The sequence below is a fragment of the Entelurus aequoreus genome, linkage group LG27 (genome assembly GCF_033978785.1).
Source record: "Entelurus aequoreus isolate RoL-2023_Sb linkage group LG27, RoL_Eaeq_v1.1, whole genome shotgun sequence".
Taxonomy (NCBI): domain Eukaryota; kingdom Metazoa; phylum Chordata; class Actinopteri; order Syngnathiformes; family Syngnathidae; genus Entelurus; species Entelurus aequoreus.
This window is the reverse complement of record NC_084757.1, coordinates 28,800,680-28,816,272: the sequence shown is the minus strand read 5'-3', so window position 1 is coordinate 28,816,272 and position 15,593 is coordinate 28,800,680. Positions and strand designations below refer to the sequence as shown.

At 41.1% G+C, this 15,593-nt stretch overlaps 1 protein-coding gene across 1 annotated transcript in view; it reads left to right on the top strand.

Annotated features, from left to right (window-relative positions):
* Positions 1-15,593, top strand: part of LOC133644665 (voltage-dependent R-type calcium channel subunit alpha-1E-like) — a 495,634-nt gene that overhangs the window by 230,966 nt on the left and 249,075 nt on the right. The window contains exons 20-21 of the mRNA XM_062039342.1: positions 415-506; positions 11,743-12,441. Of these exons, the coding sequence (XP_061895326.1) occupies positions 415-506; positions 11,743-12,441 (791 nt within the window). The remainder of the gene's footprint in view (positions 1-414; positions 507-11,742; positions 12,442-15,593) is intronic.

The following is a 15,593-nucleotide window of genomic DNA, read 5'->3' as shown; positions in this document are numbered from 1 at the left end:
TTATATACGGCTTTTAATTTTTTGAGGCTCCAGACAGACTTGTTTTTTGTATTTTTGGTCCATTATGGCTCTTTGAACGTTTTGGGTTGCCGACCCCTGGTATAGGATATGGGACACAACATTTATTGAATCATAATGCTGATTAAGTAATATTTTTTAACAAAAATCAGGATTGTGATACTGTCGCTTTAACTCGTGAATGGTGCCAAACAAGCATTTATTGATCCTCACTTACACAAATCAGTAAAAGGTACACTATCACTACTCGATGAGTTCAACTCCCATACATATTTGCTTATGCTGTCACTCTTCTTTACTGAGAGCTAATCTTGAAAATTTGGCGTCGATAGTAATTAATCAATTGATAGTTTGGTTTCCATGTCCATTAGCTTAAAAATTTATTATTTCTCTTAGGACGAAGAAGAAGCAGAGGCTGCTTTCAACCAGAAGCATGCTCTCCAGAAAGCCAAGGAGGTCGGCCCCATGTCTTCCTTCATGTCCTCAGAGTAAGTCCTTCTCTGGCCTGACTTCCTCACCCCTTCTTTCTGCCACTCTCTTCATCTCCCTCCATCACTGTCAGTGTCTAGAAGTATTCCGCAGTTGCCTGGAGCACGTGTCTTCGGTTTGATAGAGTAGATTTAAATTCTAATAAAATCCATCAGCATGGAGAACAGTTATGGTCAGAGGTTTGTTAAAAAAAAAGCACTAATGGATGTATTCGCGTACTTCTCCTTGCATCCACATTTTAGTCTTAAATCCTTGTCTCTGTGGTTATTCCTACAAATGGATGTTTCTATTGCTGTCATAGAGACAGTTTTACTGAAATTAACATGGGCTTTAAGAAGCAATATTGTTGCCGGAAGAGATTATTAGTATAATGTTAAGTACATAGCGTGTGTGCAGACTTAATTTTCTTTGTGTACTTTTGGAAAATAGGTCAACAAAGGCACATTCTCTACTATTATATTAGACAGTCTTTACATTTTGATATGCTTAGTTTTAATAGTGACATTGTTTCAATAAGCTCATGAAATGAGTTGCCTTAATTTTTGGTCAAGGTCTTTGATTGATGGTTCTCTGGTAGCTTTATTGATAAGAGTTTTTCTTAAACCTCAATAAGTAGTCATGATTTTTTGCAGAAACGAAACATAGATTCTAATTCACAAGTATGTTGGTGTTTTGTGATTTTGCCTTTATGAAAATGAAAAGTTTTGATTGCAGTGTTGACTCTTAGTTTTCATTTAACGGTTTTGTAAAAGTTTGGATCTTACCATTCAGTGGTTACAGCCATTTAATGCAGAGCACCCCTAATGACACAGATGCCTATGTAAAGCCTAGATTACTTGATGTTACTGTGTAGTCTCCACACAAGGGGCGCCATACTTTTGGCCTCCAATGGCCAAAGTGAAAATGTGCCAATGGGCTGTGAGCCAAACAATGATTTTAAGTGTTGGCCAGCCCCATGACTGAGGTGTATCCATCAAAATGTTTTAGTACGACTTTGGTAAGCTATGAAGCCGCACCGCTTGATGGATTGTACTGTGCTTCAACATAGGAGTATTATTATGGAGTGTGTATAAGGTAAGACATATTATCTGGCGTTTTGTTTCGCAATATTATGCAAAAGCAACTTTTCTTACCTTCTGGTACCTGCTGATCTGTATTTGGGATCTGCATAAGTCCTGAAAATTTGCGTGTGTCCGCCCTTGTAGTCCCTGCTGACCTCGTAGTCAGTAATCTTCTTCTTTTTCTCTATCGTCTTGTTATGGGACATTCATCCTCCGCTGTTGCCATTTCTAATATAAAGTAGTGTCAATTTCTTACTTATATCTGTCAATAAACTCACTATGAAAGTGCTAAAAGATACTGGTGTAGTGAGTTTACATTATTCACCCAAGGACCTTTAGTTATTAGAGAGTTCCGGTCGGACGTTTTTTCACGGGACACATTTCCGGCGTTGTTGTTGCACTAGTGAGCCACGGATGAGGAGATGCTGCTCCGTTATTGATTTAAGTAAAGTCTGAATGTCATTAAAACAGTTAGCTCCATCTTTTGACACTTCTTCCACTCCCGTCCTTGCACGCTACACCGCTACAACAAAGATGGCAGGGAGAAGACGCTGTCGAAGTTGAGTCACGTAAATAAGACCGGCCACAAAACGTCACATCCTGAAGCGACTGTCAGAAAGCGGCTTGAAGATGGTCTGTAAAACATAATCTATGCAACATTTTGACCAAAGAACCACCATTACATGTTATGTAGACCACAAGGAAGTGTTTTCCATTTAGAAAAAAATAATAATAATATTACTGCCTAAATGCGCCCTATAATCCGGTGCGCCTTTTGTATGAAAATAAACCTGACTGGACCTGCTCATCGGCAGTGTGCCTTATAATCCGGTGCACCCTATGGTCCGGAAAATACAGTATTAATATATATTGAATTTTGTGGTTTTGTGGACTTGGAGAAGGCATTCAACCGTGTCCCTCGGGAAGTCCTGTGGGGAGTGCTCAGAGAGTATGGGGTATCGGACTGTCTGATTGTGGCGGTCCGCTCCCTGTATGTTCAGTGCCAGAGTTTGGTCCGCATTGCCGGCAGTAAGTCGGACACGTTTCCAGTGAGGGTTGGACTCCGCCAAGGCTGCCCTTTGTCACCGATTGTATTCATAACTTTTATGGACAGAATTTCTAGGCGCAGTCAAGGCGTTGAGGGGAGCTCAAAGTAAAGCCGCTGCTCCTCTACATCGAGAGGAGCCAGATGAGGTGGTTCGGGCATCTGGTCAGGATGCCACCCGAACGCCTCCCTAGGGAGGTGTTTAGGGCACGTCCGACCGGTAGGAGGCCACGGGAAAGACCCAGGACACGTTGGGAAGACTATGTCTCCCGGCTGGCCTGGGAACGCCTCGGGATCCCCCGGGAGGAGCTGGACGAAGTGGTCTGGGTTTCCCTGCTTAGGCTGCTGCCCCCGCGACCCGACCTCGGATAAGCGGAAGAAGATGGATGGATGGAATTTTGGTAAGATACCCTTTGGCGGGCCAAATTTGGGTACCCCTGCTCTACACCGTCCTTTTAAACACGTCTTGATCTTGTTATAATCCTTTGGCGGGGGCTAAGCCCGTGACTTGCAACACTTTGCTGCAGTGTTTTCCTGAGAGTTAGAAACCACAACTTTCGTTCACAAGTTGTTTAGCTTCTTGTGTAGTCCTGAACAATGTCAATCGGAATGGTGCTTTAGTGGGATGGAAAGGCTGACGTACTAAAAAAAGTCAACCCAATCACAGCTCTGCGGTCCGTGAGGTTAGAATTTTTTGGAGGTGAACTTCAATTGTATTTGTAGGGGCATGAGCGAGCCAGTGTCACTATGATGCTGTGGCATAATGTTGGCCAAAGATGACACCAAATATTTTTGTCCTTTTCAAGATCCTTTTTCTAACAAATGTTTTTTGAAACAAAAATCTTTTTGTAAAATAGCGTTTTCAAAATCACTAAAATACCTGGTAGATTGCAGTTTAAAAAAATGTATACCATATTTTCTGGACCATAGGGCACATAGGATTATAAGGCGCACTGAATATACATATTCAGGTCTTTTTGTCATACAAAAGGCGCACCGGACTATAAGGCGCATTAAAGGCCTACTGAAATGAATTTTTTTTATTTAAACGGGGATAGCAGATCCATTCTATGTGTCATACTTGATCATTTTGCGATATTGCCATATTTTTGCTGAAAGGATTTAGTATAGAACAACGACGATAAAGTTCGCAACTTTTGGTCTCTGATAAAAAAAGCCTTGCCCCTACCGGAAGTAGCGTGACGACACCGGAGGAAGGACTGCTCATATTTTCCTATTGTTTACACCAGCAGCGAGAGAGATTTGGGCCGAGAAAGCGAGAATTACCCCATTAATTTGAGCGAGGATGAAAGATTCGTGGATGAGGAACGTGAAAGTGAAGGACTAGCGTGCAGTGCAGAACGTATCTTTTTTCGCTCTGACCGTAACTTAGGTACAAGGGTTCATTGAATTCCACACTCTCTCCTTTTTCTATTGTGGATCACGGATTTGTATTTTAAACCACCTCGGATACTATATCCTCTTGAAAATGAGAGTCAAGAACGCGAAATGGACATTCACAGTGACTTTTATCTCCATGACAATACATCGGTGAAGCTCTTTAGCTACTGAGCTAATGTGATAGCATCGGGCTTTACTGCATATAGAAACAAAACAAATAAGTCCCTGACTGGAAGGATAGACAGAAGATCAACAATACTACCAAACTCTGGACATGTAAATAAACGGTTAATGCTTTCCAGCTTGGCGAAGCTTAACAATGCTGTTGCTAACGACGCCATTGAAGCTAACTTAGCTACGGAACCTCGACAGAGCTATGCTAAAAACATTAGCTCTGCACCTACGCCAGCTCTCATCTGCTCATCACGACCCGTGCTCACCTGCGTTCCAGCGATCGACGGAACGACGAAGGACTTCACCCGATGCGGTTAGCGGCCCGGAGACAGAGGAAGTCAAGGTGAGGTCGTTCGGCTGGCGCGTCTGCTATCCTCAAAGTGCTCCTGGTTGTGTTGCTGTAGTCCGCCGCTAATACACCGATCCCACCTACAGCTTTCTTCTTTGCAGTCTCCATTGTTCATTAAACAAATTGCAAAAGATTCACCAACACAGATGTCCAGAATACTGTGGAATTTTGGGATGAAAACAGAGCTTTTTTGTATTGGATTCAATGGGTCCGAATACTTCCGTATCAATTGTTGACGTCACGCGCATACGTCATCATACATAGACGTTTTCAACCGGAAGTGTGGCGGGAAATTTAAAATTGCACTTTATAAGTTAACCCGGCCGTATTGGCATGTGTTGCAATGTTAAGATTTCATCATTGATGTATAAACTATCAGACTGCGTGGTCGGTAGTAGTGGGTTTCAGTAGGCCTTTAAAGGGGTCATATTATGATTTTTTTCTAAATGTAAAACACTTCCTTGTGGTCTACATAACATGTAATGGTGGTTCTTTGGTCAAAATGTTGCATAGATTATGTTTTACAGAACATCTTCAAGCCGCTTTCTGACAGTCACTTCAGGATGCGCCGTTTTGGGGGCGGTCTTATTTACGTGGCTCACCTTTGACAGCGTCTTCTCCCCGTCATCTTTGTTGTAGCGGTGTAGCGTGCAAGGACGGGAGTGGAAGAAGTGTCAAAAGATGGCGCTAACATTCAGACTTTACTTAAATCAATAACGGAGCAGCATCTCCTCATCCGTGGCTCACTTGTTCAGCAACGCCGGAAATGTGTCCCGTGAAAAACCGTCCGACCGGAACTCTCTAATAATTAAAGTTCTGTGGGTGAATTACGTAAACTCACCACACAGGTAGTTTTTAGCGCTTCCATAGCGAGATATAAGTTAGAAGTTTACACTACTTTATATTAGAAATGGCAACAGCAGAGGGTGAATGTCCCATAACAAGAAGATAGTGAAAAAGAAGAAGCTTATTGACTACGGTATCGCCACGGACTACAGTGGCGGATGTGCACAAATTTATAGGACTTATGCAGATCTCACATACACTTCAGCAGGTACCAGAAGGTAAGAAAAGTTGGTTTAGCATAATATTGTGAAACAAAACACCAGATAATATGTCTGCTAATGGGTGCCATTTTGCGGTCCTTATACACACACCATACTAATACTTATATGTATATATATATATATGTATCTCTGACTACGATAGCTCTAATGAGCTGACAATCCATCAAGCGGTGCGGCTTCAAAGTCATACTAAAAGCTAGCTTGAGTGGAAGTCTGCTGGAGTAGTGTACAGTCATACAGTAACAAGCAATTACACCTCTATTAAACTTAAATACCATAGATCAAATATATTTACCCCAGTAATATCATCAAAACTTACCTGACTGGATGAAGTCCTTGGGCTGAAATACGAGTGTGGCCTCAATAGCCCTGCTGTAGTGTGTAGCATGCTGGGAATTATCTGGGCATGTGATGGAAGAATGCACTGCACATGTGATGGAGGAATGCACAGTGAAGGGTTGAAATTCAACTGCATTTGCATTGAATCCGTTTTTTTTAGCTAATAATCATGCTGCAAAATCTAGCATGTTGCATTCAATGTTGATTCCCATTAATTTCCCATGAATTCCCGTTAATACCCATATATTCCCGTTAATTCCCATGGAAAGTTTCCAACTTTGAATATTCCCGGAATTTTGCAACCCTAGCCGTGTGTAATGTTCTTTATTTTAAATGGAACATTTAAAATGTTGGTGTTGTTTACTGGCGTCATATTGCAGTCTACACGTATCTCTTATGTGTGACCGCCATCTACTGGTCACACTTATCATTACACCATGTACCAAACAAAATGTATTTGAGGTCGGTAAGCACAACTAGAATTATTCCGTGCATTAGGTGCACCGGGTTATAAAGCGGGATTTTTGAGAAAATGAAAGGATTTTAAGTGCACCATATAGTCGGAAAAATACGGTATATATTTTGTTGGGGACAGGCATGCTGACTCTATTTCATTGACCACCATTATTTTAAAATCAGTTCTCTGTTTTTAACTAACTTGCCCAACCTTAGATGTTGTTTTGGCAGCCGCTCTTTGTGTTGCGTCTCCATCTCTCCACGGTGTATGTGTGAGTCCCAGGAAGAAAAGCTCTGAGACTGCATCACTAAAGTTTACAGTTTGCAGTCATTGAATACAGAAGTACTCTGCATAAAATGGCTGTAAATCCTTCAGGCCATATTTTTGTGACGCTTCCTGCCACAGTATGTGATGTGTGGAATAAAAAGTGAGGGCTTTCAGGCAGTGTGCTCTATCTGGGAAGTAAAATGACCTTTATTCATCAGTGGCAAGGTTTCTAGGATGTCGAATGGATTTTGCTCATTTGTGGAGGGTTTTGTGCCAGGTGGTGGAGCTGCATGTGCATGCACAGGATTGTGGCCTGCCTCGAATCTAAATGCACGTACAACTGTGTTGTATAAGCACGTGGCAACCTCATTTTTAGCATGAAACATCTTGAAATGGAACAGCACGGGGGTGAACCGCAAGAAATTAGAAATCAGTATTCATAAAGGATGCTCTGAACTTCAAGGCTTTCTTATCTCATTTCAGTAGCACAGTGCACTGCTGACCTGGAGGAAACTAGCATGCCAGCAGAATATAACAATATGAATATGCAGCATGTCGCAGGCTGATACATTTTCTGCATGCGTCTGATTGCTGTATATAGGAATAATTATTTACTGTATACAGAAAATCCTACAGTGTTCTCTGAGACTATGTCTCCTATTGTGCTGATAGGATTTTTTTTAGGTTCACCAAGCATGACCTTAAAGAATGTGTCACTGCTTGGGGGTGGTGCATTCAGATGCCTTTCAAAGATAGACACCTTCTTATGTTTGCATAGAAGCTCATTTCTGTTTGTGTGTGCTCATCATGTAACTGTGACCTAACTACTCAAAATGTCCTCTGATCAGTGTTGTTTGTGAATGTCTTCTAACAGGTCTGATACAAGAGTCATCTTGTTTGTCAATGTCTATGGAGACACACACCAAAGATTTGACAAGTAGTCTTTTAGTCATGTAAATATTGTGCGAATTTGGACTCAAATGTGTACTGTATGATACAAGACAAACATTCACACTAATGGAAACAACCCAAATTTAAGTATAAGCAATTATTAAGTGTTTGTTTGGAAAATTCCAGTATGTTAAACATTTTCTGCAAGAAGAGCAAACTTAACAGTAATGGAAACCCAATAATGACTGACACGGTTGGGTAGAAGTCATTGGCGCCATCTGTTGGTTTATATGTATAGTATACATCTCTAGATCAGTGGTTCTCAACCTTTTTTCAGTGATGTACCCCCTGTTAAATTTTTTTTAATTCAAGTACCCCCTAATCAGAGCAAAGCATTTTTGGTTGAAAAAAATAGACAAAGAAGTAAAATACAACACTAGGTCATCAGTTTCTGATTTATTAAATTGTATAACAGTGCGAAATATTGCTCATTTGTAGTGGTCTTTCTTGAACTATTTGGAAAAAAAGATATAAAAATAACTAAAAACTTGTTGAAAAATAAACAAGTGATTCAATTATAAATAAAGATTTCTACACATAGAAGTAATCATCAACTTAAAGTGCCCTCTTTGGGGATTTTAATAGAGATCCATCTGGATTCATGAACTTAATTCTAAAAATTTCTTCACAAAAAAATAAATCTTTAACATCAATATTTATGGAACATGTCCACAAAAAATCTAGCTGTCAACACTGAATATTGCATTGTTGCATTGTAATAAATGGAATAGCCTACTTGATTTGATGTTCAGTTTATGAACTTACATTCATATTTTGTTGAAGTATTATTATTCAATAAATATATTTATAAAGGATTTTTGAATTGTTGCTATTTTTTTGAATATTTAAAAAAAATCTCACGTACCCCTTGGCATACCTTCAAGTACCCCCAGGGGTACGCGTACCCCCATTTGAGAACCACTGCTCCTGATGATGACAATGACCTGACTTTTTCAGGCTTTTAGGCAAGATGCAGTGGTCAATACAGTAATTTATCAATATTTTTAGCTGTGTGAACGAAAAGTAAGCATTATTATTTTTGGGAAAAGCAGATTTTTCTCATACAACTCTAGGATTTGAATCAATGGTGGAAGTGGCGTAGTCTGCGTTTCATATCCTTGTTCTCTCAGCATTCACACACAAAAAGTGTGTTGTGGTAATATCGATAATTCTGAGAGAGTTTCTTTACAACAGGCGAGCGTCCTTTGCTGTGTGTCTCCCTGTCTGTTTTGTCTCTCCTCACAAAAGCACTAATGTCTTGTTTTCAACCAATCGCACATTGATAACACGGACCACACAAGAGTCCAACACTCCAGTAAGTAACACGTACTGCTCACTTCCTGTCACTCTTCAACCTGAATCTTTGTCATTCACACCTGCTTGACCTTCACTGACACACACGCCAGCCTCATTCTTTTGCGAACAATGCCCTTCATGTCTACAATCACACATTTCATGCCTCAATTTTCTTATGCATTTCACTTTTTTTGATAGCACACACACATATTGTTTCTTGACTTGGTTGATTATCACCAAACAAACATCTTCACTGAGGATTTAGAATTTAATAAACGCTTGCTGTTGCCGGTTAAGCATCTGATTATAGCATCTGCTATTTATTGTCATCATTTTTCATATTACTGAAATAAAATACATTGGAACTTCTGAGGTCGAACGCAATCTTTTTCAGGAATCTGATAAAATGTTTTGGATTTCCAGTTTTCCATATAGTAAATATTTTAAATAGAAATTATCTGTTCCAGGTCAAACTGTCGCTATTATAAAACATTCCAACTTATCCAACTGTCTTGCAAATGAAAAAGTATGTCATGTTAATTATGTTAATTGTAAAATGTACCAACAATTTAAGCAGTTTAAACTACTAACCCCAAAACCAGTGAAGTTGGCACGTTGTGTAAATCGTAAATAAAAACAGAATACAATGATTTGCAAATCCTTTTCAACCTATATTCAATTGAATAGACTGCAAAGACAAAATACTTAATGTTCGAACTGGTAAACTTTGTTATTTTATGCAAATATTAACTCGTTTGGAATTTCATGCCTGCAACATGTTTCAAAAAAGACTGAGAAAGTTGAGGAATGCTCATCAAACACTTATTTGGAACATCCCACAGGTGAACAGGCTAATTGAGAACTTGTGGGTGCCATGATTGGGTATGAAAGCAGCTTCCATGAAATGCTCAGTCATTCACAAACAAGGATGGGGCGAGGGTCACCACTGTGTAAACAAATGTGTGAGCAAATTGTCAAACAGTTTAAGAACAAAATTTCTCAACGAGCCATTGCAAGGAATTTAGGGATTTCACTATCTACGGTGCTTCAAAGAATCTTCCGTTATATCATCAAAAGGTTCAGAGAATCTGGAGAAATCACTGCATGTAAGCAATGATATTACGGACCTTCGATCCCTCAGGCGGTACTGCATCAAAAAGCAACATGAGTGTGTAAAGGATATCACCACATGGGCTCAGGAACACTTCAGAAAACCACTGTCAGTAACTACAGTTTGTCGCTACATCTGTAAGTGCAAGTTAAAACTCTACTATGCAAAGCCAAAGCCATTTATCAACAACACCTTCGCTGGGCCCAAACTCATCTAAGATGGACTGATGCAAAGTGGAAAAGTGTTCTGTGGTCTGACGAGTCCACATTTCAAATTGTTTTTGGAAACTGGGGACGTCGTGTCCTGCGGACCAAAGAGGAAAAGAACCATCTGGACTGTTCTTGGCGCAAAGTTCAAAAGCCAGCATCTGTGATGGTATGGGAGTGTATTAGTGCCCAAGGCATGGGTAACTTACACATCTGTGAAGGCACCATTAATGCTGAAAGGTACATACAGGTTTTGGCGGAACATAAGTTGGCATCCAAACAACGTCTTTTTCAGCAAGACAATGCCAAGCCACATTCTGCACGTGTTACAACAGCGTGGCTTCGTAGTAAAAGAGTGCAGGTACTATACTGGCCTGCCTGTAGTCCAGACCTGTCTCCCATTGAAAATGTGTGGCGCATTATGAAGCGTCAAATACGACAACGGAGACCCCCGGACTGTTGAACAACTTAAGCTGTACATCAAGCAAGAATGGAAAATAATTCCACCTGAAAAGCTTTAAAAATTGGTCTCCTCAGTTCCCAAACGTTTACTGAGTGTTGTTAAAAGCAAAGGCCATGTAACACAGTGGTGAACATGCTCCTGTGCCAACTTTTTTGCAATGTGTTGCTGCAATTAAATTCTAAGTTAATGATTATTTGCAAAAAAAAATAAGTTTCTCAGTTCGAACATTAAATATTTTTGTCTTTGCAGTCTACTCAATTGAATATAAGTTGAAAAAGATTTGCAAAGCATTGTATTCTGTTTTTATTTACGAATTACACAACGTGCCAACTTCACTGGTTTTGGGTTTTGTATAAAGACAAAGGCCACAGATGTGCCTCATTTGTTTCCTTTGTCTCGGTTAATAATGATGTCCCACTCATGTAAAAATAAGTAAATTACTGTAAAATAAAATAAAAAATATCCTAACTTTAATGTTGATGATGTGATGCAATGAGGCTGGTCACACAAATGTAAAAAGAAGCTACTACACAACAACAAAACTCTGTGATGATCTAACGACAACACTACTCTGAACACTAATTCACTTCTTTTCTTTTCCTCTTAACACCCTGTTTGAAGCTGGTCCATCAATTGTGACGTGTAGTGTAGAACGCTTAAGAAAAAGCAAAACTACTTTTTGTGCAGCTTGAAAGGCACATTTTTCCAAAAATGTGTACGACCTCAGGAATGTTCCACCTTAGAGGTCCCTTTGTATTTGTAAACACAATGTTTACACCTGGATCTGACCAATATGTCCAATATGTGTCAACATATTTCAAATGACATGCTTAAAGCATTAATATAAAGTAAAAATTGTGAATTGATGGATTTTGTCTTCTCCACCTTTCCACAGAGGAAGCCGTAGGAGGCGGCCCTACCTGTACAGAAAGAGAGCCATTCACCGAAGTCGACCCACCTACTCCTGTTCCCTGGAGGAGGCGCAAGGCAGCATCAGGGAGGGTCACCCTCTCCCGCCACTCAACCCGTCTAACTCTTTTATGTCCAGGAGAGAGAGGAGAAAGAGAATGACCATGTCCGTGTGGGAGCAGAGGACTAGCCAGCTGAGGAGACACCGCCAGATGTCTAGCAGGGAGGTTTTGTTTGGCAACCCCAGCGAGGAGAAAGACGGACCTCTCCCCGCGGCCCAGTCCGGGCGGCAGCTGTCATTGCAGCGCAAAGCTATGCAGAACACGCCACCAGAGGAGGTGAAGCACCTGGACTCACCATCCAAAAAGCAGGCCTCAGGCGGTTCCATGGATCTGTCTGGTGATACCCGCGATCCTCCCATGTCAGCACCGGACCACTCGAGCGTTAGCCCCAATGATCCTTCTGAGCCCCTTCCAGAGCCTTCCGAATCAGGAAATGGAAAACTGAACGTCGACGAGAGACACAACGACATGAGCGAGCGAAAGAGTCCCAGGTTGGACGGCGATCGTCAGCACAGGCCAGTCAAGAAGTTCAGACCACGAGACGGCGGTGACGCCCTCACACCTCAGATGGGAGGTCACGGTAGGATTAGAGGCAGAAAGACGCTACATAGCCATCAAAATGGGGGTGACAGAAGTCAAGGATCATCTCCTAAAGAAGTAAACCACGAGTTAGCGAGTTGCTCGGCCAGCAAAGAGAGCAGCAGAAATCCTGGGAAAGTCGAGGACAAGGAGGAGGCGAGTGAGAAGAGAGAGGACTCAAAACTTGAAGAGAAAAGGTAAGATTTTTTTTTGTACTGTAATACAAAATATATTGCAAAACAAAAGCATATTACCAAATATTTTTTAAAGAAATTATATTTTTTGGATCAAGTGAGTCTTTTCTATATGGTAGGATTGACAGTCCTCAATTATAATTGCCCGACAAGTCAATGAACGGAATATCATGGGTTTTTCATTTTGACATTTACATTACTGCCTAAGGCCCCTTCTACACTAAGGTTATCCAGGGTAAATCCTACCTAACCTTATCCTTGTCCACACACATACAATGGTCGTTTAAGACCCCCTCCGTCCGCCGTCCGCCGGCGCAACACGACCTGGTACGAATGCGCAGAAAATGTGCACGTCAACTACACCTCCAGTGTTGCTTTGTGTGCAAGTTCTTAAATTAAATTTAACTTATCTGAACAATATCCAGTGTTGTGGTATTTCAATTAACTGGAATCTGGGCCCTATTGTAGTGCAGACCTTCATGATGCTTCCTGCTAAAAGTTCCAAAGCAAGCTTGTGATGATTCTGTGATCAAAGGTGTGGTGACCTTGTCCATATCTTTTTTGTTTATATGACAAAATGAATCATGATGCACACGAAGGGTTAACAATTATCCACAGCTGAGCCATCATAAAGTAATCAAATCTTTAATGGACATTTAAAAGTAAACAATGTGATAAGGAACATTTTACAACAATCAATCTAGGGATCTACATATCTGATCAGGACACTCATCACTCGTTTGCCTTCACCTTCATTGTCCATTCCTTTTTGGTGACTTTATATACTCTCATACTTGCCAACCCTCCCGTTTTTAGCGGGAGACTCCCGGTATTGACCGCCTCTCCCGATAACCTCCCGGCAGAAATTTTCTCCCGACAAACTCCCGGTATTCAGCCAGAGCTGGAGGCCACGCCCCCTCCAGCTCAATGCGGACCTGAGTGGGGACAGCCTGTTCTCACGTCCGCTTTCCCACAATATAAACAGCTTGCCTGCCCAATGACGTCATAACATCTACGGCTTTTAGAGAGTAGAGTGCACAACTGCGCACACAACAAGGAGACGAAGCAGAAGAACGAGGAAGTTACAGACATGGCGACGCCGTCGACGAGCAAGATGAAGAAATACGCTTGCAAGTTCCAAAATGAATGGAAACAAGAATTTCAGTTCATCCAGGACAGTTCGAAGGGGAAGGGGTATGTATGTTGCTTGTACATTATGTAGAACAGACTTCTCCATTGAACATGGTGGCCGAAATGATATACTCATTCATGAACGGAGAAGTTAAACAGGACAATGCTGCCATCTACTGGATAACCTCCAGGGCACAGAAATTCAAGTATTTATTTTTATTTATATGTATAATAAAATATATATATATATATATGAAATACTTGAGTTAGTGAATTCTAGCTGTAAATATACTCTCCTCTTAACCACGCCCCCCCCCCACCTCCCGATATTGGAGGTCTCAAGGTTGGCAAGTATGTATACTCTGGACCTAGACGTTGAGTCCGCGACATACATGGCGGACAATAACTGACACATTCTGCTTTGCCGGTCCAAATGCATTCAGAGGTTTCCGTAGTCTTCAGTTGTCAGCCAGGTAATACAAAGCACACGCTACCTTTTTTATCACATCCACGTGCATTCTCGTTGTCTCTCCTTCGACAAATGGACAAAGTTTTTCGGTAAGTAGAATCACAGCTGACCTGGACATTCGAAAGTTCTCTTGCCGTCTGAGATGTGTTGTATCCGAAATAGCTGCAATCGCGTGTTTCCTTCACCTAATGTATTCATGTGTAATTTCCACAAGCGTCTGTACATGTAGAAGAATGAGAAACACGGGCATGTCTGGATGACTCGCCTCCATCTTTTCAGTGGTTAGCTCCGGTTGTTATGAAGCTGGCTGTGGCGCGTTCTTTCTGACGTCATGTCCTGTGTGAGGCGCGGTCTTTCTGACTTCACTTCGTCTCTGAACTCAGTTTGTAAACGATCGATGAGTCCATACAAAGGTAAGAGCCGTAGATTCAGGAAATAGACGGCACACTTACCCATGTAAAAAATTATCCAAGGAGGGGGACCTTAAACAATGGTTTAGTGTGGCTGACACGGGGCTTAGGTTAAATAATTATTCGTTTAAGGAGTTATCCGGCTTAATGTAGACAGGGCCTAAATGCTTAGAACAGTTTAGAAGGATTTGACGTAACAGTTTTGGACCAAATCTATATCAAATGATTTAGAACTTACAAACCCTGTTGTCATATGAGTTGGGAAATTGTGTTAGATGTAAATATAAACGGAATACAATGATTTGCAAATCCTTTTTAACCCATATTCAATTGAATGCACTACAAAGACAAGATATTTAATGTTCGAACTCATAAACTTTTTTTTTTTTGCAAATAATAATTAACTTCGAATTTCATGGCTGCAACACGTGCCAAAGTAGTTGGGAAAGGGCATGTTCACCACTGTGTTACATGGCCTTTCCTTTTAACAACACTCAGTAAACGTTTGGAAACTGAGGAGACACATTTTTTAAGCTTCTCAGGTGGAATTATTTCCCATTCTTGCTTGATGTACAGCTTAAGTTGTTCAACAGTCTCCGTTGTGGTATTTTAGTCTTCATAATGCGCCACACATTTTCAATGGGAGACAGGTCTGGACTACAGGCAGGCCAGTCTAGTACCCGCACTCTTTTACTATGAAGCCATGTTGATGTAACACGTGGCTTGGCATTGTCTTGCTGAAATAAGCAGGGGCGTCCATGGTAACGTTGCTTGGATGGCAATATATGTTGCTCCAAAACCTGTATGTACCTTTCAGCATTAATGGCGCCTTCACAGATGTGTAAGTTACCCATGTCTTGGGCACTAATACACCCCCATACCAAAACAGATGCTGGCTTTTCAACTTTGCGCCTATAACAATCCGGATGGTTCTTTTCCTCTTTGGTCCAGAGCACACGACGTCCACAGTTTCCAAAAACAATTTGAAATGTGGACTCGTCAGACCACAGAACACTTTTCCACTTTGAATCAGTCCATCTTAGATGAGCTCAGGCCCAGCGAAGCCGACGGCTTGTCTGGGTGTTGTTGATAAACTGTTTTTGCCTTGCATAGGAGAGTTTTAACTTTCACTTACAGATGTAGCG